Consider the following 24,927-nt stretch of genomic DNA (forward strand, 5'->3'; position numbering starts at 1 on the left):
CCGAGAATGAATAAAGCTATGTTTAAAATAACAACGGCATTGTTTTTCTGGTGAAATTCTCTATCTGTTTGATATGTCACATGACCACATTCCCATTTGAAATTTTGGAGTTGAATCCAAGATGGCGGCTTTCAAGATGGCCGCCATGTTGGTGGCATAGCCTATAAAGTTTCCCCCTTCCCGTTCCTCGTGTGTAGGGACTCTGTTTCCTTGTTTGCTACTCCATTTGGATTTTATGAGGGTGTTTCCGGACTTTTGGACCACCCTGTACTTTGTCTAGTATCTAAACTGTTCATTTGAATTTTTTGAAAGAGCATTTTGATTGTGTCAAAAAAATAAACTAGGTTCAAATTTCATTACAAAGTAAAGATATATTTCATTAATAACGTATTTTACGTATTTTTATTTCGAAATAATTAATGAAAACAGAATGCTAAAAATTTCACACAAAAGCTTATAATTTGTCCGTCATTTCTATGAAATAATGAAAGAGAAAGGAAGTCATGGCAACTGTAATAAATTAAAAACTCAACTTTGTAATAAAAAACATTAGTTGCTCTGCTGCCTGTGTCTACGTAAAATGCCTTTATTCGCGTGTAGCCGTTGGAAATGGACAACTCAATACGAAAAATAAAGTCGTGTTACCCGTTGTCACTCTTTAGCACTGATTCCAATTTGTGGTATGATTTTCGATTACACCATGAATTTTAAGCAGAGATTTAAAAAATTAGAATCAGTGGGAAAATTTAATGTACCGTCCCAGTCTTTGTTCGATATTCCACATTTATTTCTGGAAACCACAACAATAAAAAACCGAATATCGGTTATTTTGAGTGGTGTTAATAGCTAGTTCAAACTGGGGATGAAAAGAAAAAAATGGTACTACCGTAAACCGGTTGTGGTTGCGATAACCGCCATCCCTACTCTGACGCCCCTCTCAATTTGGTGCCTCAAACATCCGCTTGTGTCGCTTGTTCCTTGAAACCGATCCTGAATGGTAGCCAACACGATGTTTGTGTCGTCGATAGCTAGCGTCGTATGGAACGTCTCATGGCGAGTCCACTTTCTTGAATTATCAATCTTCTGACTGGTTTGATGCAGCCCGCCACGAATATCTTTCCTGCGCCAACCGCTTCATTTTAGAGTGGCACTTGTAACTTACGTCCTCAATTATTTGCTGGATATATTCCAATCTCTGTCTTCCTCTACAGTTTTTACCCTGTACAGCTCCCTCGAGTACCATGGGAGTTATTCCCTGATGTCTTAACAGATGTCCTACCATTCTGTCATTAAATACACCAGTATTCTCCTACTGATTCTAATTTTTTAAATCCTTGATAAAAAGTCGTATCGTAATGGAGGATCATACCAAAATTTGGGTATCGCGAATAGTCCGCACTAGAGAACGAAAACGGGATGTAGGACTCTGTTTTTCGTGTTAACCTGTCCATTCCAAAGGGCTACAAGCGAAGAAAGGCATATTACGTAGACACAGGTAGCAGATCAGCTAATTTCTATTCTTACTATAAAGTTAAGTTTTTGATTTATTGCCGTTACCATGACTTCCTTTCTCTTTTATTATTCCATAGAAATGACAGCCACACTATAAGCTTTTGTGTAAAATTTGTAGCCTTCTTTTTCTTTAATTATTTCGAATTAAACACACGGTTCTAGCGAATTATATAACTTTAATTTTTAATGGGAATTTGAGCATAATTTATTTTTATTGACGAAATCAAAAATGCTCTTTCAAAAAATTCAAATGAACGATTTGGATAGCAGAGAAAATACGGCATTTGCCACGAACAATTATAAGACAATAGTTACAGTTTCAGTAATGAATTAATCCATTGATCAATAATTACTATCCAACCGCTCATAAATATTCGTTCTATGATATGATAACTCCTTTCATGAGTATCATTCTAAGACGATGCGAATCTTACAGAAGCCACAGAACTTCCTACCAAACTCGTTTACACACAAAAAAAGTTTTATTTAAAAACGAAAAATTTCAGACAACTGCAATGGAAAATAGATACATCGGTTTTATGCCCGCAAAAAATTAAAATACCTATTATAAGCGAGACCAAACATGTAAAGAAAAGTACCCGTTATTTAGAATTAAAATACCGGGATCGGTTTTAACCGGTCGGTTTTTTCCAACTCTGTGTCATAGGCACCCCAAGAGCTAAATTAGTATACTGTGTACAGTACTCCTAAAGTGTCATTACCTGACAAAATACACTCCTGGAAATGGAAAAAAGAACACATTGACGCTGGTGTGTCAGACCCACCATACTTGCTCCGGACACTGCGAGAGGGCTGTACAAGCAATGATCACACGCACGGCACAGCGGACACACCAGGAACCGCGGTGTTGGCCGTCGAATGGCGCTAGCTGCGCAGCATTTGTGCACCCGCCGCCGTCAGTGTCAGCCAGTTTGCCGTGGCGTAAGGAGCTCCATCGCAGTCTTTAACACTGGTAGCATGCCGCGACAGCGTGGACGTGAACCGTATGTGCAGTTGACGGACTTTGAGCGAGGGCGTATAGTGGGCATGCGGGAGGCCGGGTAGACGTACCGCCGAATTGCTCAACACGTGGGGCGTGAGGTCTCCACAGTACATCGATGTTGTCGCCAGTGGTCGGCGGAAGGTGCACGTGCCCGTCGACCTGGGACCGGACCGCAGCGACGCACGGATGCACGCCAAGACCGTAGGATCCTACGCAGTGCCGTAGGGGACCGCACCGCCACTTCCCAGCAAATTAGGGACACTGTTGCTCCTGGGGTATCGGCGAGGACCATTCGCAACCGTCTCCATGAAGCTGGGCTACGGTCCCGCACACCGTTAGGCCGTCTTCCGCTCACGCCCCAACATCGTGCAGCCCGCCTCCAGTGGTGTCGCGACAGGCGTGAATGGAGGGACGAATGGAGACGTGTCGTCTTCAGCGATGAGAGTCGCTTCTGCCTTGGTGCCAAAGATGGTCGTATGCGTGTTTGGCGCCGTGCAGGTGAGCGCCACAATCAGGACTGCATACGACCGAGGCACACAGGGCCAACACCCGGCATCATGGTGTGGGGAGCGATCTCCTACGCTGGCCGTACACCACTGGTGATCGTGGAGGGGACACTGAATAGTGCACGGTACATCCAAACCGCCATCGAACCCATCGTTCTACCATTCCTAGACCGGCAAGGGAACTTGCTGTTCCAACAGGACAATGCACGTCCGCATGTATCCCGTGCCACCCAACGTGCTCTAGAAGGTGTAAGTCAACTACCCTGGCCAGCAAGATCTCCGGATCTGTCCCCCATTGAGCATGTTTGGGACTGGATGAAGCGTCGTCTCACGCGGTCTGCACGTCCAGCACGAACGCTGGTCCAACTGAGGCGCCAGGTGGAAATGGCATGGCAAGCCGTTCCACAGGACTACATCCAGCATCTCTACGATCGTCTCCATGGGAGAATAGCAGCCTGCATTGCTGCGAAAGGTGGATATACACTGTACTAGTGCCGACATTGTGCATGCTCTGTTGCCTGTGTCTATGTGCCTGTGGTTCTGTCAGTGTGATCATGTGATGTATCTGACCCCAGGAATGTGTCAATAAAGTTTCCCCTTCCTGGGACAATGAATTCACGGTGTTCTTATTTCAATTTCCAGGAGTGTAGTATCCATCACTCTGTTATCAACAGGTCTTCAATGTTACATCTTAAATGAAAAACAGGCAATACACCACTCAGCTATTTTAGTCCATACTCCTGACATGAGTGACGCAGAAGAAACGTCGGTGGTCGTCCGTTTTGTTCAGTCCGGGCCTTGGGAAGAGGTAATTATCATAGAACATTTCCTCAGCTTTATTCCAGTTACAGACACTACCGGTGAATCTCTAACTGATTTTCTCTAAAACGAGTTGGTATCGCGGATGATCCCTTTGAAGTATCCGAAGCCAAGGATATGATAACGGTTCAAATAAGAAAGGAGAAAATATGAAGGTTCAAAAGAAAGATTAAAGGCCTTAAATTCGGGAATTTTTAGTTGCGTGTGAGTCTCATTCGTTAAACCTCGTGTGCGATGCAGTGCGATCATATCCTCTTGCTGTCACATTTCAGTAAGAATTCAAAATGGTTTCAATTTCTTTTCTGTATCTACCTATGAATGGAATATTTTGAAGAAGATCCACCTACAAATTATTAATGAAGACTGAACATATCTAGAGAAATTCCGGAGAAATGGCACCTGACGACATTAAGATGGGCGTCGTATTTAGTAAGATAAAAAATACACAAAAATAAGATTATTCGTTATGAAAAGATGTTTATATGCTTTCCAAATAGGGGACTACATGCTCCTCCCATCCAAAAATGTCAAGGATGGGGAAGAAAATCAGCCTTGCTCTTTAAAAAAAAAAAATCATCCCGGATTTGTTTGGTGCGATTTAGGTAAATTTTTACCTTACGTTTCTGCTGACCACCAGATTCAGAAACACCGGTCGCAGAATCATTTAAAACATCATACTGTAGTCGTAAGAGGTGATTTTCCCTGCCCCGGATGACAGAAAACCACGCGCAATACTGAATACATTATCTGACAACTGCCTCGAACAATTAGTACAACACATACACAAAATAAACACTTTAAACCTCCTGATAATAAACACTTGTGCTCTTTTCGATAGTGTCGCCAGTGAGAGGGAGATTAGCGGCAATGATGCTCTTAAAGGATTATCTGATAAACAAAGGCAAAAATGTCATCTCACCAATAAAGCTAAGAAAGTACTTACGTTTGGTCGCACTAAAGAACAGTGACAAACACTTTGCTTACAGGACAAATTGACACGGCAAAAGCAGAACAATTGTGCTTAAAGACAGATGACTTTCCAACTACATAAACGCATATCAAGGAAAGCAATAAAAGACGCCAAAGAGCCGCCTTGATTTGAAATTTCTACCGAAGGAAATAAGATTAGAGTTAAACGTTCCACGGACAGCACGGTTGTTAGCGACGGAACTGTAAGCTTGGATTACGAAAGGATGGGGATGAAAATCTGGCTCGCTTTTTTTCAAAGAAACCATCCCGGGTTTGTTTGGTGCGATTTAGGCACATCACGGAAAACTTAAGTCTGGATAACGGGACGGGACTTTGAACCGTCGTGTCGTCCTCCCGAATGCGAGTCCAGTGTGCTAACCATTGCGTCACATATTCGGTAACATTGTTACAATTCCGAGAATATTACGAGAAAAGACTACACCCGTTACAAAAGGGGCTGCGAGAAACTGATACAGGAAACTTTATAGCAACTCGTGCATCCGTAAGAAAATCCAAGCGGGAAGCCTGCATTAGTTTTCGCATTCAGATTCTGGCGAAGGATACTTGAGAAAGTATTAGGAAGTTTTGCCCGCATGTAAAGTCAACGAATGGGTCCAGACATTGCAGTCAATCTGTCGTGGATTCGTCTGTGTTGAAACTGAAACCAGCTCACAGAAAGCATAACTATTAAATACCAACCGTTAAAACATATTTACGCGAGAGGATACCAATCTCTCACTGCCGCATGGACTCACAAATGAGAGATATTAATATAAGCATCACAAATGAAGACTACTTGAACGACGCACCAGATCGTGACGGAATTTCAGTTACATTTTACGATGAATGGGAGCGGAATAGTTCCTTTACTAGCCCGCAGTTCCGCAAGCCTAGAAGACAGCGCAGGTCACTCGCATTTACAAAAACAGTAAAATATCGGATACACAGAATTACTGGCGTCGGTGTGGTCCAAGATAGTGTTTTACGTATTGTAAAACTGGTCGAAAATGTTGAAATTTTTTATTTGCCCTCAGATAGCTCTGTAGCATGTTAGAAGTATTGTTTATAATTTTCAGAGTTTAATCGTGCTGGAAATTATATGAAAGCCATAATGCTTCAACCAATACGCTGTGCCGCGCTCCCTTTTCTGCAAGACTCTGTCCTTGTTTGCGATGTTTTATTATTTCCTGCTATCAGAGAGGATAACTGTAGAGTATAGAATGCTGCGAGCCTATTTACGATGCGATTAATTACGATTTATTAAAGAAGTGCACACGTGATGGAACACAAAACACGAACGAAAGCTTCAATAACCTCATTTAGAAGACATGCCCAAATACAACATTCGACTCACCTACTATTGTTAAAATTTCCTCATATGATGCTTGTCTGGTGTTCAATGATGGTAGCGTTGGAAGAATCAGGGCTAGGATTTGTTGAAGGCTGTTTTACTGAAAACCTATTGAAAAAGACTGATGATGTGCGTATTGCTAGCTCTGAAATGTCAGCGAAGAACATTGCCAATATGGTACGCCAGAAGGACCAGACTAGAAGAAAAGAGTTACATGAAGACCATAAAGACCAACTGTATGGTTATGGCCAACATTAACCTAATTGTATATTTCATAAATGCTAATATTTTTCTGCATTTCCTGTAAGTTTCATTTTTCACTGTATAAGGAACTTTTTCTTCTGAACTATTTCAGATAAAAAGGCGAATCTACGACAGACTTTGTACATTCCTGTGTTACAAAATTTTTAAAAGTGCGTCACTTTGTACATTCCTGTGTTACAAAATTTTTAAAAGTGCGTCACTGTCTAACTTATTTAAATTTTCGTGAAATAAAATCTGTTATGTATCGCATACATAAATTTAATAAATTGTTGCGAGAGTCCTAAGACTGACATTAACAAATGGTATACAGATTTGCTTATCTAATTACTAAGAATAACCTACCACATTCTCAAAGTGATAAGTAAAGTAATTGAGAAAATGTTCCTCATGTGCTCTAAAAGTATTCAGCAACGTCCTGATCAAAATGTAAAAACAAATGAAAAAGAAACCTTCATTACAGACAATAAAATAATGACAACATGCGCAAAATTTGGTTATCTCTCAAACAGTAAAAGTTATGTTAGCTTATATGGCTCCGCCAATTTTGTCATACGACTCCCACTTAAGCCCAAACATGACGACGTTCCTGCCTGGAAACCAGCTTATCTCACAAATCATCACGAATTCACGAAAACCCTGTGAAACTCAGGTTTCCCTATTCATACACATCACTTGCAAACAATAGATGTTGCTGAACTGGGTTTGTGGGGGTTAAAGGGACCAGACTGCGATGGTCATCGGTCTGCTGAACTGGTAGAGTCCGTCTTTCTAGATCTCCCAGACATTCGTCACTTTACGATATTGATGATTGCTAACCGAGATAAGATCGTACGGAATGTCTTCCCAAAGATATGGCTCCCTAGAGAACTATTAATACGATTTCGCCGATGACATTGTAATTCTGTCAGACAGCAAAGGATCTGGAAGAGCAGCTGAACGGAATGGACAGTGTCTTGAAAGGAGGATATAAGATGAACATCAACAAAAGCAAAACGAGGATAATGGAATGTAGTCGAATTAAATCGGGTGATGCTGCGGGAATTAGATTAGGAAATGAGACGCGTAAAGTAGTAAAAGAGTTTTGCTATTTGGGGAAAATAACTGATGATGGTCGAAGTAGAGAGGATATAAAATGTAGACTGGCAATGGCAGGGAAAGCATTTCTGAAGAAGAGAAATCTGTTAACATCGAGTATAAATCTAAGGGTCAGGAAGTCGTTTCTGAAAGTATTTGTATGGAAGTGAAACATGGACGATAAATAGTTTAGAAATGAAGAGAATAGAAGCTTTCGAAATGTGGTGCTACAGAAGAATGCTGAAGATTAGATGGGTAGACCACATAACTAATGAGGAGGTATTGAATAGTATTGGAGAGAAGAGAATTTGTGGGCACAACTTGACTAGAAGAAGGGATCGGTTGGTAGGGAATATTCTGAGGCATCAAGGGATCACCAATTTAGTAGTATTAGAGGGCAGCGTGGAGGGTAAAAATCGCAGAGGGAGACCAAGAGATGAATACACTAAGCAGATTCAGAAGGATGTAGGTTGCAGTAGGTTCTGGGATATGAAGAAGCTTGCATGGGATAGAGTAGCATGGAGAGATGCATCAAACCAGTCTCTGGACTGAAGATCACCACAACAACAACAAGAGAACTATGTTACTAACAGAACTCAGTACGCTATACTGGACGGCGAATATTCAACAAAAACAAAAGTAGCATCGGATGTAGTCCCAACGAAGCGTTATAGGACCTCTACCGTTCTCAAAAGACACAAACGATTTATCAGACAAGAGCACTAGCAGGTTATTCCCTGAGAAAGCTGTTGTCCACGGCAATGAGGAAATGAAGAAAAACTTGGACAAAATTTTCACTTATCGTCATGAACGGTACATATGATTTTAAATGGAATCTTATACCATTCTTCCTGCAAAATATTGGTAAGCTCAGATAACGTCGATGGAGGTGTCCAACGATCACGTACCCTCCTCTCCAAAGTCAAACACAAAGGCTCGACAGTACTCAGATATGGTGCCTGTCGTGGCCAGGGAAGATGCGGCAGTTCAAACCCGTGCTCACAAAACCAGTGCTGGATCAAGTGAGCTGTGTAAACAGGGGCCTTGTCGTCCTGGAACACTGGATCACCATCGAGGAACAAATATTGTACCAAGTAAAGGACATGATCAGTCAGAATGGTACATAGTCGTTGGCAGTAACGCCACCTTTCAGATTAACAATGGGGCCCAAGGAATATCATGACACGACTACACAAATCATCACAGAACCCCCATCATGTTTCACTCTTGGGACGTAAATTCTACATGTCTCTACCCCATGACTTTTGTCACCTCAGTGTATACTATTCGATTGGTTGCTCTTGTAGTTAAAGAATTCTGAAATACGTCTAAGTTGTCGTAATAGGCTCTGTTTCCTGCTTGTATCATTTGTCTAACACACTGGTGTTCAAAATTGAAGCGACAAACCGTAATTTTCCAAGGTTGCGTTTATTTTCCCACAAACCATTATAAACAGGTGTCAATAAAGCAGGAACCCTGTAAAGACTAAAGAACATAAACAACTACAACATGCATAACGGCAGACAAAAATTTTCTTCGTTTTTCTCAGCTTAACGGACCTGCACACAGATTCCGACAACTGTTTAATGTGTTAGTGTGACCATCTCTGGCAGCAATACAGGCCTGACAACGACGGAGCATGCTGTGGATGATGTCATCAACCTTATGTCGAGGCAATAACGCCCATTCTTCCTGCAGAGCTGCTGACAAGTCTTGGAGGGTGGTTGGTGGTTGCTGGTGCGATGCAGCCCATCTCCCTAGTCCTAGTGGATCCCAGACGCGGGCTATGGGATTCAAATGAAACATCCCCTTAGAAAAATTTATGAATTACTGTGCTGGTAAATCTCTTACGTTATTTGATTTTCAAACAGCTGAGCAAAACTGAACGTACTCAGACAATTCTCTCTTTACTTATTCTGATCATCACTAAACTGACACACAATATTTTTAGCGCAACGCAATCTGACTTTCAACAATCTCTACCAAAGAATGGCCGTGACTAACAATAACCTATACCTTTCATGAATCACTTACCTCACAAAAATCTTCGTTACTCGAACTACTGCAATACAGCGAGTGCCAATACTGCCAGCTAAATAAAAGATTCTAACTACTGAAGGCACTAACTACTGATAGGCATAGTTAGTAAATGAAAGATTTTGATAGAGAACAAACAGACTATATATATATATATATATATATATATATATATATATATATATATATATATCAGTTCATGGCAGCCAGTCTTACAAATTTCGTTCTTCTGACGGACACACGTCCAGATCGTCCGCTCTCAAAACTCTGCCATCTCTCTTCCCACATCCACCACTGCTGGCGGCTCACCTCCAACTGCGCAACGCTAGGCGCTGTTCACATCCAACTGCCCAACACTACAATAGCAAACATTCCAACAATGCAAATCAACCACAGACTCCACACAGCACAGTCAGTGATTTTCATACAGAGCGCTACGTGGCGTTACCAACATAAAAACCTAAACAGCCAACTTACAGAAATGGAGAGAGCGAGCAGGCCACGCCATGCGTACTATAACTTCCGTTCACAAGAAAACATTAGCCACCTGTACTTTATGAGGTCGAGCATTACCATCCATCACTACGAAGTCTGGGCCCACAGCACCTCGCAACAACCGCACATTAGGTCCCAAGATTTGGTCACGCCACCTGACAGCAGTTAAACCTTGCCCACTCATCCGTACAAGTTCCTGATGAGGCGTTCGAGTGATCAACATAATCCCTGCCAACATCATTAGGGATCCTCCTCGATCTCGGTTTCCTTCCATAATGTTTTGGTCCCGAAATCGTGTTCCACGTTCCCTCTAGATGCGAATCTGCCGTGAATCACTCTCCAGACCAAATCGGGACTCGTATGTCAAAAGAACATCGGCCCACTGTTCTACTGTCCAGGTGACATGTTGACGACTCCACTCCAGACGTTTCCTTCTATGAGGAAGCAGATCTCTGACAATAAAGGCCACTCTGCCGAAGCCCTCTGTACAACATTTGCATCAATACAACACGTCCAGTGGATGCTGCGAGGTCAGATGCCAGTTGCCATGCAGTAACAACGCGGCACCGTCGTGCCCTTACAGCCAAATAATGGTCCTCTCTTTCTGATGCAACATGTGGTCGCCCCTGCCCAGGTCTTCGGTATGTGGTTTCGGTCTCTATAAACTGTCACCACATCCGAGAAGCAACAGAACGATTCACATTAAGCCACCAAGCCAAATCAGTTTGCGACTGGCTGCTTCCATTCTTCCTATGACGTTTTCTCTGTATCATACTGCATCGTCCATGACTGTATACAGCGATTGTGGATGTGGATCTACCCGGGAAACACTAACCCATTTGATAGGTGCCCTGACGTCATCGTTGGTGTGCTTGTCCGTTGACTGGAATGCCACCTTGCGTACAAAACATGACCGTACAGACATCTATTGACAGTCTGTGTGACTATGTCGTGAACTGGACACAGGATGGGGAAATAGCGGTTTGTTGCTTTAATTTTGGACACCAGGATATCACTATCGCTGGTTAAAATGGTTCAAATGGCTCTGAGCACTATGGGACTTAACATCTGAGGTCATCAGTCCCCTAGAACTTAGAACTACTTAAACGTAACTAACCTTAGGACATCACACACATACATGCCCGAGGCAGGATTCGAACCTGTGACCATATCAGCCGCGCGGTTCCGGACTGAAGCGCCTAGAACCGCTCGGCCACCGCGGCCGGCGCTGGTTAAAAGGACACCTTGGTAAAGGAAGCAGCACACAGCTTTAAAACATTTGTTAGTAGTCTGCTCGTCAGGTGATGCTCTTCTAGCCTTATAATTGGACATTAACATGTATTCTGTGTTTTCGTTTACGGTACGTCCAATATTTGTACCTTTTTTGCTTTTACCTCGTCCACATCTCTAAGCATGTTTACATCTCTTGCCGCAATTGCACAATGATTATGTAGATGTAGGCAGAATATCAGGAGAATGGTTATAAAATGAGCCATGAAAATAATTTTATGCTTGCCTTTGTCAGTTGCCACTCTTAAACAACATTCTAAAACACTCCTTATTAAATATGAGCTGATTCTCTAATGGCAGAACGTTACAGTATAAAAATCAGACATCTACCTGAATCGAAACTTCCTGGCAGATTAAAACTGTGTGCCGGACCGAGACTCGAACTCGGGACCTTTGCCTTTCGCGGGCAAGTGATCTACCAACTTTTTTTTCTTTCTCCCCTCTTCCATTTTGTTCGATATAGTTCGTTGCGTTTGGTCTGGGCAGACGTCACAAGATATCCGTTGAAGATGATCGTTGATTCTTTGGCTCAGTTTTTTTTATTACAGAAAGCACTCAGCCCTCTGACCGAACACGCTGAGCTACCGTGCCGGCTGCCAACTGAGCTACCCGAGCACGACTCACGCCCCTTCCTCACAGCTTTACTTCTGCCAGTACCTCGTCTCCTACCATCCAAACTTCACACAAGCTCTCCTGCAAGCTTCTATCAAGGTTGGAACGTAGGAGGCGAGGTACTGGCAGAAGTAAAGCTGTGAGGACGTATCGTGAGTCGTGCTTGGGTAGCTCAGATGGTGGAGCACTTGCCCGCGAAAGGCAAAGGTCCCGAGTTCGAGTCTCGGTCCGGCACACAGTTTTAATCTGCCAGCAAGTTTCATATCAGCGCACACGCCGCTGCAGAGTGAAAATCTCATTCTGGAACTACCTGAATCGTTCACCGCTGGATATTTTTCAAGCGCTTATCCAAGTTGTGACGTGTCCATAGCAGTTATTAAGTCCGGTTAATAAAAGTCCACCTTTGCTACAGTGTCCTTTATTAACAATACTACCAGTTTCGAGGGGTTAATCCTCCAGCTTCAGACAGTTTATTGTGGACCACATGGTAAAGGGTACCCTACCAGTTTCCAATGTTACTTGAGCGTGTATCAGGCACCTAGCATCAAGAGCTAACCATGTATGTTAAAGTGCCAGAAGAATGAGGATCAATGCTACGCAGGTGGTAGCACTGTTGATAAAAGACTCTGTGGCAGATGCAGAATTTGATGTACTTCTTGTTTCAAGTGCTTGGTCAATGTAAATGTTACTATCTTTACTGAGAGAAATTCCTGTTCGAATTTATTCTTAGATCGCACATGAAGAGGGCGTTGATGGCCCTAGCGGTGGCTGTTGTTCTGGTGGGTTTGGCTGTCGGTCTAGTCTTCGCCTTGCGACCTCAACCCGACGATGGCCCGAAACCACTGCCGCCCTCAGACTCCATCATGGGCGTCTACACTCATGCTGCAGTCGCCACGAATGGGTATTTGTGCGCGGGTATTGGAAGGTGAGTCTATGGCTAACAGATCCAGCTCTAAATTATGTCTCTTATGTCCTGAAGACCAAATTAATACGATATCGTGATCAAAAGGTTCTAATAAAATTTAGACTGCAACATGCTACCAGCAACAACAACTGGCTATTTTCACAACATCTGCACTATCTCATCAAAACTATCCGGACATCTATGCGAAATTTACCACTAGATGTAACGAAAGTCGGACCCGCCAATGTAAAAGGAGCAGGGAGGATTGCTTTGTCAGTAGAGAAGCAGTAATAGTAGAGAGGTTCGATCTGGAGAGTCAGTGACTTCGAACTTGGACTAGTCATTGGGTGACACCTGACTAACAGACCCGTCTGCGACATTTCAGCCCTCCTAAAGCGAAGTGGGAACGGGAAAGGACCGTCGAAGATTGCGGAAGATAGGTGTAAAAAAAATCGCATGAAATCTGCGGAAGGAATGGCCTGTGAGATTCAAAATGCTACCGGCAGTCCAGCTGACACATTGACTGTGCGTAGGGCGTTGGAAAGAATTGGGTACTATGGTTGAACAGCTCCTCATAAGTCACTCATTTCTGGAGTCAACACTGCGCGGTGCTTGAGGTGGTATAACGAGGGACGCCACCGGGCAATGAGTGACGGGAAACGAATGATTTGGGGTGATGAAGCACGTTGTGCCCTGTGGTAATCCAATGCAAGGGTTTGGGCTTGGAAAATAAGTGGAGAGCATTACCATCCATCATGTGTGAAACCAATAATGAAGAGATGATGTTATGACATGAGAATGTTTTTATTGGTTAGGATGTGGTGGTCCACTTATTCCGCTTAATAAAATGCTAAACGCGGAAGGATATGAACATACTATACAGTGTTTTGCCCTATTTGCAGTACCGCAGCGACCCCCAACCTGTTGGGGCCGGCCTCCCTCCCCTCCCCCTCTTGGGGGGCGTGATAACGCTAAATGGAGGGCACGAGCTTACTGAAAAAGAAAAAAAGTATGAATTCAAAAACTGCTTAATTTACCGAAAAGTGAGCAAAGCGAAATACATTCTGTAGTAATATTACCTCCCCCCCATGAACCATGGACGTTGCCGTTGGTGGGGAGGCTTGCGTGCCTCAGCGATACAGATGGCCGTACCGTAGATGCAACCACAACGGAGGGGCATCTGTTGAGAAGCCAGACAAACGTGTGGTTCCTGAAGAGGGGCAGCAGCCTTCTCAGTAGTTGCAGGGGCAACAGTCTGGATGATTGACTGATCTGGCCTTGTAACACTAGCCAAAACGGCCTTGCTGTGCTGGTACTGCGAACGGCTGAGAGCAAGGGGAAACTACAGCCGTAATTTTTCCCGAGGGCATGCAGCTTTACGAGGGCTGCATCAAACCAGTCTTGGCACTGATGACCAGAACAACGACAACAACAAGTAATACTAATATAATAAAAAGTAAAAAAATCGCATTTGCACTAACATCATGCGCTTACAAATTGGTCTGTATTAATGCTGCGCGATGCATTTAATAATCAACTTTTCAATATTAAATTAAAAACTGGTCTAGTAATAATTAATGATTCCCTTGAGCCTGGCCTGCACAGCAAAGTTTTCCATAGAGAATTTAATATTTCCCGCGTTTAGCTGAAGTTTATATTTTGTCTTCAAAGCAGCCAACGCAAAAAATCCTGCACCGTAAAAGTAGAATGTTGTAAATGGCGATAGAATAGAAATGTTCTTCTTTTCAGTGCAGAAAACTCATTTTCAGTGCGGAAAACTCATCATTCACCTGTGCTCAGCATTCCAAAAATGTTCAAATGTGTATGAAATCTTATGAGACTTAACTGCTAAGGTCACCAGTCCCTAAGCTTACACACTACATAACCTAAATTATCCTAAGGACAAACACATACTCCCATGCCCGAGGGAGGACTCGAACCTCAGCCGGGACCAGCCGCACAGTCCATGATTGCAGCGCCTGAGATTGCTCGGCTAATCCCGCGCGGCTGTCAGCATTCCAAGGGCGATTTATTGCTGAATTATCTGTTGATTTCGAAACTTGTCGTGAAGACTACGGAGATGTCTTCTTCGGCAGTTGAAGAGACCTTCGGGAATATTTAGCAATGGATACCTAACCCATTCGTAACGTACTACCGAGTTTCCGTCAGCAAGGAAATATTTTTTAAAATTATTTTCCAGCGTGTTTAAATGATTTTAATGGTTGCAGAAACAGTTGTCACATGTTTTTCTTCAGCCTTGTAAGTTTTAATACATCCACCTCTACTTGCGAACAATTTTTTAGTCCGTCACAGTTCCAGTTTTCTACAGAAGGCATTAACTTCACCAGTCGTTTCCAACATATGTATACTTGAAACTTCCTGGCAGACTAAAACTGTGTGCCCGACCGCAGGAGAGTTTCTGTAAAGTTTGGAAGATAGGAGACGAGATACTGGCAGAAGTAAAGCTGTGAGTACCGGGCGTGAGTCGTGCTTCGGTAGCTCAGATGGTAGAGCACTTGCCCGCGAAAGGCAAAGGTCCCGAGATCGAGTCTCGGTCGGGCACACAGTTTTAATCTGCCAGGAAGTTTCATATCAGCGCACACTCCGCTGCAGAGTGAAAATCTCATTCTGGAAACATCCCCCAGGCTGTGGCTAAGCCATGTCTCCGCAATATCCTTTCTTTCAGGAGTGCTAGTTCTGAAAGGTTCGCAGGAGAGCTTCTGTAAAGTTTGGAAGGTAGGAGACGTGATACTGGCAGAAGTAAAGCTGTGAGTACCGGGCGTGAGTCGTGCTTCGGTAGCTCAGATGGTAGAGCACTTGCCCGCGAAAGGCGAAGGTCCCGAGTTCGAGTCTCGGTCGGCACACAGTTTTAATCTGCCAGGAAGTTTCATATCAGCGCACACTCCGCCGCAGAATGAAAATCTCATTCTGGAAATATGTATACTTGCTCCTTCGAGTTGAAAATTCAAGGTATTTAAAGTTCTCGAATACGCCGACCAAGTAGCCCAGCGTCTTTGGTCCACCACAAATAAAATATCTCGAAACTTTCTAGCTTTCGGTCGGTTTTTTTCTTATAGAAAAATGTTGATTTCGTTTCTTAATTTATAAACATGTTGCAACAATTTCCCACGCGATAACCATTTTGTCTAACAATAAAATAGTAACGCTGATTCTGCTGGCCCCATGTTTTTACAAAGTCCAGAAAGAATTCTTGATTTTAGAAGTCTCAGTTTTATATAATTTACAACTGTTATAATCGTCGTTAGCACGATATCCAGACTAGGACTTATTTCTTTGGAAGCCAGAGCTTCCCTGTGTACCATATTATGTGTCTAGACATAGTGTAAGGAATTCTCTCTCACACGTGCTTTTGTACTACCAAGGACGCTCATACACGGGGGCAAGCATCCCCCCCCCCCCCCGCCCTTCTCTCTGTCTCTCTCTCTCTCTCTCTCTCTCTCTCTCTCTCTCTCTCTCCCCTCCCAATCTCTTAAAGGAAAAAAAATTGCCTACTCAAGTGGTTTTCTATCAAGAAAATGATTTAAAAGTCGTATTACGCAGGTTCTATCAGGGTTGGAACTGCAACTTTTCTATAGGTATTTAGAAGTTGCCATTCGTCTTCCAAAATGTTAAAAATATTACATACCCCAAGGTCTCGCCTCCCCCCTTCCAAAACTATCGTATGGGCGCCCTTGTATACTATGGAATCTTCGAGACTCTGAACGAGCGCCTTCGATGCACAATCGAATTCATTTCTTCCATTCTATGTTCGCTTATATGTAAAATCATTTAAGGTAGTAAATAATGCGAGTGCTGTTGCTTTCAGTTCTATTGGTTTGCAGAAAAGTAGTTTTCTGCTGCTGACATAGCACCACAAATTTGACCGAGGCCAATCAAATGAGTATCTTTATTACTATCTATTGTTTCATGAAGCTGTTCATTTTCAGCTATATCGCCAGTTCTACGGGAAAATAGTTTCATTTGATAGAGCAACATAGTTTCTAAAATCTCAACTGAAGTTAAAAAAAGCAAGCTCTTCGCCAATGGTATGAGACTTTTTACATCTGGCTATTTTATATGAAACTTATTTTTGGTTTTGAAATTATTTTAATTTCAATTCGAAGAAATCTCAGGGTTTTTTTAATATACCGGTACTCACTTTGAAGTGTTTTCGAATGTCGTTTAAGCTTATTAGGTTTCATGCAGAATTTAAGCATTCTTTAGAATATGTTTTGATTTCACTTTCGTAACCATGTTCTGTGTGGACTTTTTGATACTTCACTACTACCTAATGCTCGCGTATGTTCACTTAAAAACTTGCCCATGATTCTTTATAAACCTACTGCTGTGAAGATTTTATAGCGTGAACTGCACTTTAACACGCAATCTACAATATAGACATTCCCTGTAGATTCGATAACCGATACTAAGGTCGAATGGACTGAGACAGGCTGGATTTGAACGAGGAGCAGCATTTACACACGTTTACGTCGCGGTCGTGCAGACATTCCAAAACTTTCTAGGCTAATTGGATTTTAAACAACAATATTTTCCAGTCAAGATTTTATTTCCTCAGTGACCAGTTTCGACAGAAATTAGCTGTCATTTTCGAATCTTCTGGAAATAACATGACAGTGCATGAATCGCTCAAACATAATGAGAACATATTGCACTTATAAAACAAAGGCGCCACATTTGCTTGTCGAATGTATGAAACAGAGTGAATAAAAAGTCCACAGCGCCATCAGTGTTCGCCTGAGGAGGTGAGTTACTCAGTGGATCAGTTGTTGCTATGGCATATCAAGCAATGTGAGTATTTGACAAGCCAAACTGGCACCTTTGTTTTATAAGTGGAATATGCTCTCGTTATGTTTGCCCGTTATGTTCGTGCGATTCACGCACAGAAACATTATTTCCAGCAACATCATTTCCAGAAGATCAAAAGATGACACCTACACCCTGTCGAAACCGACCACTGAGAAAACAAAATAAAAATAAAAACACTGCACACTCGATCTTGGATGCCAAATATTCTCATTTACCAAATATCAGATCGCTCCCAGCAACATGAGCAGATTCTCTCGATGCCGCGACGATGTCCGATTTGGTAGACTTTTTTTTTTTTTTCCTTTAGGCGGCAATGACTGTTGAAGTGCAGTAGCGCGCGACACATTAGCTTACGGCCCTCCAGTACCCGTAGCTGTTAAGTCGGCACCATTCGGAACACTTCGTGTCAAATGCGCTCATTTGTCTCATTGCTGCCAACGTCAGCGAAGTAAGTGATGTGGTACTAAAGTCACTGTCAACGTCTGGGTGGAGGAGGTTACTTTTGACTTGGATTCATTGAAACACTCACATTTCGTTCGAATTAGTACTTATGAATGTGCCTCGCAATACTTTGAAAGCAGACGGCATCTAAATATAAGTTTTTTTGTGATAATTCCCAGCCCCTATACAAATACAAATTTCTTGTCACTTGACAGGTTGTGGAATAGTTTTCTTTGTCATAATCAGTTTCGCGGGAATTTGTGCGGTCTCGGGGGAGCAAACTGCTATAGTACACAGCACAGGCAAGCGAGATGTGTTGTTCTAAAAAAACAAAAAAAAAAAAAAACAAAAAAACTGGAGTGACGCAGGGGCATCAGGATCGCGACCAAGTTTTGTGTCACATTCACACTGTGTGTACTAAGTTGTATAAGCAGCTACAAGTAAGTGCCACATTTGAAGATGATTTTCTTTGTGACGTGTATTAACGAACACTTGTTACTTACGTGTTTAATTTCTGCCGTTGCATCAAATGGCGGCTCGTGAGTGTGCGTTCTGAATGTTCACAAATTCAGATAACTTTGAGAGTGTGAAATCAATAGCATCTGCTTTATAACAGTTATGCTTATCAACAAGTTTATACAACTACAGACACTACCAACAGTAACGATATCAGTAGCAATAATAATATAATAATATTAATAATATGCGTAACTTATCAGACAAAAGGAAGATTTTTTTGTGGGACTTGTTTTGTACATAATTATTTACAGTTTAAGGGAAGATCGAAATAATTTGTAAGCCTTCGCAACTCTGCATTTCGCATTTTTGTGTAAGTGAGAGTTTTCATGCTTTTTCATTTTCCGGACAGATGTACAAGATCCCTAATAGATGTATTAGTCCACAAATTTATCTACTAGGCTGAAAATCAGATATTCTTATGTGCCATCCACACAACAACTTATGCTAATTGTGAACTTCCTTGTTGAATGTTTGTCTGCAGTCATGCTTATTTGATTCCGTCACTCTTACAATCAACGGACGTGGTCTGGGAGGCCATAATTTATTTTTCTGTTCCCAGAATGAGATTTTCACCCTGCAGCGGAGTGTGCACTGATCTGAAACTTCCTCGCAGATTAAAACCGTATGCCGGACGGAGACTCGAACGTGGGACCTTTGCCTTTCATGGGCAAGTGCTCTATCAACTGAGATATCCAAGCAAGAGTCACAACCTGTCCTCACAGTTTTACTTTTCTGTTAGCATTTAAAGTAGATTGAACATAGTTCATGTTTACACTGGACAAGAAAGCCGATCCCTGCCCAGTAAACAACCGACTTCATACACGAACTGCTGTTTGTTGAAAGGATTAATTCAAGTAGTAACGTCTAGCAACATGGTCACCTGACAAATACAAATGAGGCCCTGAGATCCACAACGGCCTAAAGCACACCACTGTCGATCCCACATTTAAGTGAATATTGGAGAAACCAGTGAGACAGCTTATCATGAATGTTCATATTTACAATGTGGGCCTGCAGCACAGATAAATCTGACTCACTATAAGATCAACAGATTGCAGACGCATGAATAAATGCTACAATCTCACAATCAATGGTGATGTGCTTTAGGCCCTTATGACTCCCAGGGTTCCAAATGGATTACTGTATGATAAAATTCAAAACTTAATATACTATAACTCATTCGGAACTCACAAAATAGATTTTCTATCAGTATAACCTAACATATACTGACCTTCGATCTGTTTTCGCTATATAGTGAGTGAACTGGCCTATCTGATGAGCGTGCTTTCATCTAGCGTGATTTATACCGAGTGAAGGGGGATAAAAGTCTGTCACAGTGTGCTACAACTGGTAGCACTGACATAAACTTGCAGTTGAGTGGTAAGAGCTAGCTGTGCACATCATGAACCGTGCATGTTGTTTATCAAATCCGTATTTATTTGACTCGGAAGGCAATTACATCACCCCAGCTGTGCATGCACAGAAGCCCCTTAAATCGTGCACAATTGAAGGTGTGCTCGCGACCCTGATGCCAGGTTTCATGAAGTCCAGAAGAGCATTAGTGCAGTAGGTTTTAGTGCTGTAGCTTTCAGATTGCAGTGTCTATGTTGGAAACATTTAACAGCACTCAAAGAAAAATAACTATTTAATCCGCAAGGTGCTGGAAGTTAGGACGTTCACGTGCTCTTACACAACACCCCACACTCCCCTGAGGTAATCCATCAACTATTCACATGCATAGCTGTAACAATAGCAACAGCGAAACAGCAATAAGTTTACTTATTCTTGGTAATTTGTAGTGTTTGTAACTTTGTAACTGTAGTGTCAACGTACTGGAAATACATTATATATATAATGTACTTTGACACTAAAACTGCTAAATTACGAACACTACAAATCACCAAGAATAAGTAAATTTATTGCTATATATAATGAGGAAGGGGTTGGGAGGGGGATGATGGAAACTATGATTGAAAATTGGGTCATTAATACTGAAACGTGGAGAAACGATGTAGTAGAGGAACAGCTCAGAGGCAATGATAGTTTGTATCAGCATCACAATGTGATCTATCACAAAACAGCTGCTGTGTGGCAATGTTGTGTGGACAGTAACATACCTGAAATGGACTGGCCTGCCAAGAGTCCAGACCTTAGCCGCATGGAACACATTTACGTTAAGTACGAGGGTAATCCCAAAAGTAAGGTCTCCCATTTTTTTTATAAGTTCAGAACTCTGTGTGGCAGTTGGTCACACTGTTATGAAGAGTGGTTCACGCGCTGTGTGTAAACATGCGCACGCCGCGTTGAGCTGCTCAGTCTTGGCTTGGCAGCCGTTGAGAATGGAGGTCCCGTTGGATGTGACCGCCAACTGTGAATTGCGCGCAGTTATTCGGTTTTTGAACGCAAAGCGCACTGCGCCGATTGAAATCCATCGCCAATGACGGAAGTGTATGGTGCGTCGTGCATGGATGTCAAAAACCTTCGTAAGTGGTGTAGAGAGTTTGCAGCTGGTCGGACAGAAATTCGCGACGAACAAAGGTGTGGGAGACCGTCTATTTCTGAGGAGGCAGTGTTGAAGCTTGAGCAAAGAATGCGTTAAGAATGGCAGATCACCCTGGATGATCTCTGTACGTTGGTTCCTGAGGTTTCCCGAAGCACCACTCACAGAATTTTAATGGAAACATTGAACTACCGGAAGGTGTCCGCAAGATGGGTGCCATGCATACTCACTGAGGACTACATGCGGCAACAAGTTGATGCTTCCCGCGCATTTCTTCACCGCCTTGCAGCCGAAGAGGGCAACTTTCTGGACTGAATTGTCACGGGTGATGAAACCTGGGCATACCACTTTACACCTGAGACCAAGCAACAATCATGCCAGTGGAGGCATCCTTCTTCGCCAAAGCTGCGGAAATGCAAACAGACACAGTAAAGTCATGACAACCATCTTTGGGATCAGAAAGGGGTATTGTTGGTCGACTTTATGCCCACTGGGACCACAGTCAACGCTGACAGGTAATGTGAGACTCTGAAAAAACTCAAACGGGCAATTCAGAACCGGAGAAGAGGAATGTTGAGCAAGGGCGTACACATTCTCCATGACAACGCTCGCCCGTACATCGCTCGGCAATCCGTTGCTCTCCTGCAACTCTTTCAGTGGAACATAATCACCCACCCACCAGATAGTCCTGACTTGTCGCCCAGTGACTATCACCTGTTCCCTAGGTTAAAAGAACATTTGGCCGGAAAACGATTCAGCTCAAACGAAGAGGTTCATAACTTTCTGAACAGCACGGCAAGAGCTGGTATGATATGGGCATACACAAACTGCCACAGCGTCTACAAAAATGCATCGACAGAAATGATGATTATGTCGAAAAATAGCTAAATGTTCAAGCTGTAAACCGATGTAAACAATTGTAGAAATGAGCAGGTCTGTGTACTTATAAAAAAAATAGGAGACCTTACTTTTGGGGTTACCCTCACAACATTGTTGACTTCGTTACAGACCCCAGTAACAAACGTCATTCATTACCTTCTCTGGTTTCAGCTTTTGAAGAAGAGAGGGCTGCTGTTTCTCCACAGACATTCAGACACTCATTGAAAGCGTGCACAGCAGAATTCAATCCTTCATAAAACAATGTTTTTTAAAGCGTCTACAAGATGGTATACTCAGTGATAAAACAAAGCAGTAGGCTTTACCAGAAATATCGACCCTTAGACAATGTGTCTAATAGTGTATTTTAAATATGACAGTATGCCATCTTAGGCAGTGTATAACACTTAAAACACTTGATAACGCCACTTTGAAGCAGAAATCATGATCGTGTAAATGTAACACTGCAAGTAAATAACAGTCTAATGGCGGTATTGACTGTAAAGAAATATATTATGACTGTGGCCCCACATTATGAAAAAAATTAATAAAGTAATGTGTGCACAATTCCCGTATTAATGTTCACTATTAGGTGATAAGACAGTTTTGATCAGAAGTGTATTATCATCTGACTTTTTGGCCTGCAGCTTTGCAGAGTTTTAATGACTTTTTTATGATAATTTCACTTTTTAAAGTACTGAACAGAACATAACAATAAGATTTTGCTTTTGATTCACGACAATCCTGATTTAAACTATGTCTTTATTTGAACAATATCCTTTTTTTAAATTCTACACTTATGGTCTTTTCAGAGATATATTGGAGATGGGAGGTAATGCTGTTGAGGCTGCAATAGCTGCTCTCTTCTGTGAGGGAGTGATCTGTCTGCAGAGCATGGGAATAGGGGGTGGCTTCCTAATGACAATTTACTCTCGAGAGAACCAGACTGCAGTGACACTGAATGCACGTGAAACAGCGCCTGCAAATTCCTCTCCAGACATGTACCATGGAAATTCTACACTTTCTCAACGTGGTAAGTGTCTTCCAAGGATTTAAAAATTGTCCATTGCTACCGTTTCAGCATTTAGGCCTACTCTGACGTTATTAATCAGTTATTTTTAGATAATTTAATTAATTAATTTTGTTTTTATGCTCGTGGGTCTGTGGCATACAGTATTTTATAAGATATCTATACTTCTATAAAACAGAGATGTCAGAATAGTAATGGGTCATGAAACAGTAGAACATATTCATCTTTATCAACTGCAATAACAATAAATTTAATAATGAGCAATGAAAGGGGAAGGTTTTTGGCATAGGATCAGTCACATGGAATGCAGAACCATAGGTCTTGGCCATTTTATGCATTATTTTTAATATGTAGGTATTTACATTCCTGCCCATAACTTTCTGAATCTGGTCATGGATAAACTAAAGGAAAATTTAGAATACTGCTGTGCTGATGTTTACTTCTATAGGATCTCATTCCACATGTCTGGCATCAATTTCAAGTTCTGAAAGAAAAGCATATCACTTCCTGACATTAAAACTGGGTGCCACACCAGTACCCAGACAAGAATCCTTATATTTCCTGAGCAATGATGTAACTGATTTAGTTATCCAGCTGATAGCCTTTGCTGGCGCAGGACTTGTGAATCAATAGGTAAGACAGTATGAGCAATGGTTGCAAAGGGTAAGTTTGCAGGATTGAGTCTTCACCAGGTGTACAGTTTAAATCTGTCATGAAAGTGAATAAGAGTGCAACTACATTGCATACATTGCAGCCTAAAGGTCCATGCTTAAATACAACTGATATGGACTAATCACTGTTTGTCATTTACCAGTTGGTGTGTGTGTGTGTGTGTGTGTGCATGTGTGTGTGTGTGTGTGTGTGTGTGTGTGTGTGTGTGTAAATAATCAGTCCAGCAACTTGTAATCTTACCCTCCCACTCATCACTATCAAATTTTCATAAGTGGCTTCATTAATTTTAAAAGGTTCGAGAGGCTTGAAATATGCAAAAGAAAAACTTTTTACTTATCTTCATTTTCTCTTCTTGTTGTTGGCTCCACTTCTTGCACCTAGGGGTACATTCTTGCAGCTGAAATTTTGATCTATAACATTGTGGGTTCTTGATGACTAAATAACTGATGAACTGATGAACTGTTTATTTCTTGAATTTTACTCTTTGACACATTTTTCAATACAACACTGACTTCACAATCTCACTTTTCATAAAACCATCAATTAAATTGTTGTAGACAAAATTAAAAAAAAACATGCATTTCCATCAGAGACATGCCTACTGCTACTAACATTCTGGAGTACTCACAATACTCCAAAGAGTTTACAAACTTTCTTGACAAAAGAAGAATCTTAAAGTTATATCATTATTTTATAAATGAGTCCAGAAATTAATTTACTAATTTGCATTAGATTATGTAATTAATAATGATTTTTAAGTATGCTAGAAATTTCGTAATTTCAAATATTTCTAAAAGAAGAATAATTTTAACTGTACATGCAGAGGGTGACAAATTAAGTTCTTTTTATACTTTTTAGTTTGAAATATAATACATAATATACAAAATCATATGAAATTCTTTTAGTTAAACAGCCGAAAACGTTCACCTATATCAGAACTGATAGTATACATGGTATCAGTTATTTCTATAAAAAAGGTAGTGCTAGAGGAGGATGTCCTATTACAATGTCCCCATCACAAAATTTGGATACAGGGTGGTTACAATATCCTGTGACAGACTACAAGGTTTGCCAAACAGTGTACAAAATTATGTCGAGGATAGCAGATAGATGTATAGAAGTATCTAATACATAACATATTATGGAAAATATATGAGAAATATCTACTATATACATCATAATCTATACATATATCAGGATATGGTATTCAGATTTTCACATCTGTG

General features: G+C 41.7%; 1 protein-coding gene across 4 annotated transcripts in view; it reads left to right on the forward strand.

Moving 5' to 3' along the window:
- LOC124552058 (scoloptoxin SSD14-like) overlaps nucleotides 1–24,927 on the forward strand; it is a 447,845-nt gene that overhangs the window by 336,973 nt on the left and 85,945 nt on the right. For all 4 annotated transcript variants that reach the window (XM_047126487.1, XM_047126490.1, XM_047126488.1 and 1 more), the window contains 2 exons: nucleotides 12,663–12,857; nucleotides 22,812–23,032. In XM_047126487.1, coding sequence (XP_046982443.1) covers nucleotides 12,663–12,857; nucleotides 22,812–23,032 — 416 coding nt within the window. The remainder of the gene's footprint in view (nucleotides 1–12,662; nucleotides 12,858–22,811; nucleotides 23,033–24,927) is intronic.

This window comes from Schistocerca americana, chromosome 1 (genome assembly GCF_021461395.2).
Source record: "Schistocerca americana isolate TAMUIC-IGC-003095 chromosome 1, iqSchAmer2.1, whole genome shotgun sequence".
NCBI classification, from domain to species: domain Eukaryota; kingdom Metazoa; phylum Arthropoda; class Insecta; order Orthoptera; family Acrididae; genus Schistocerca; species Schistocerca americana.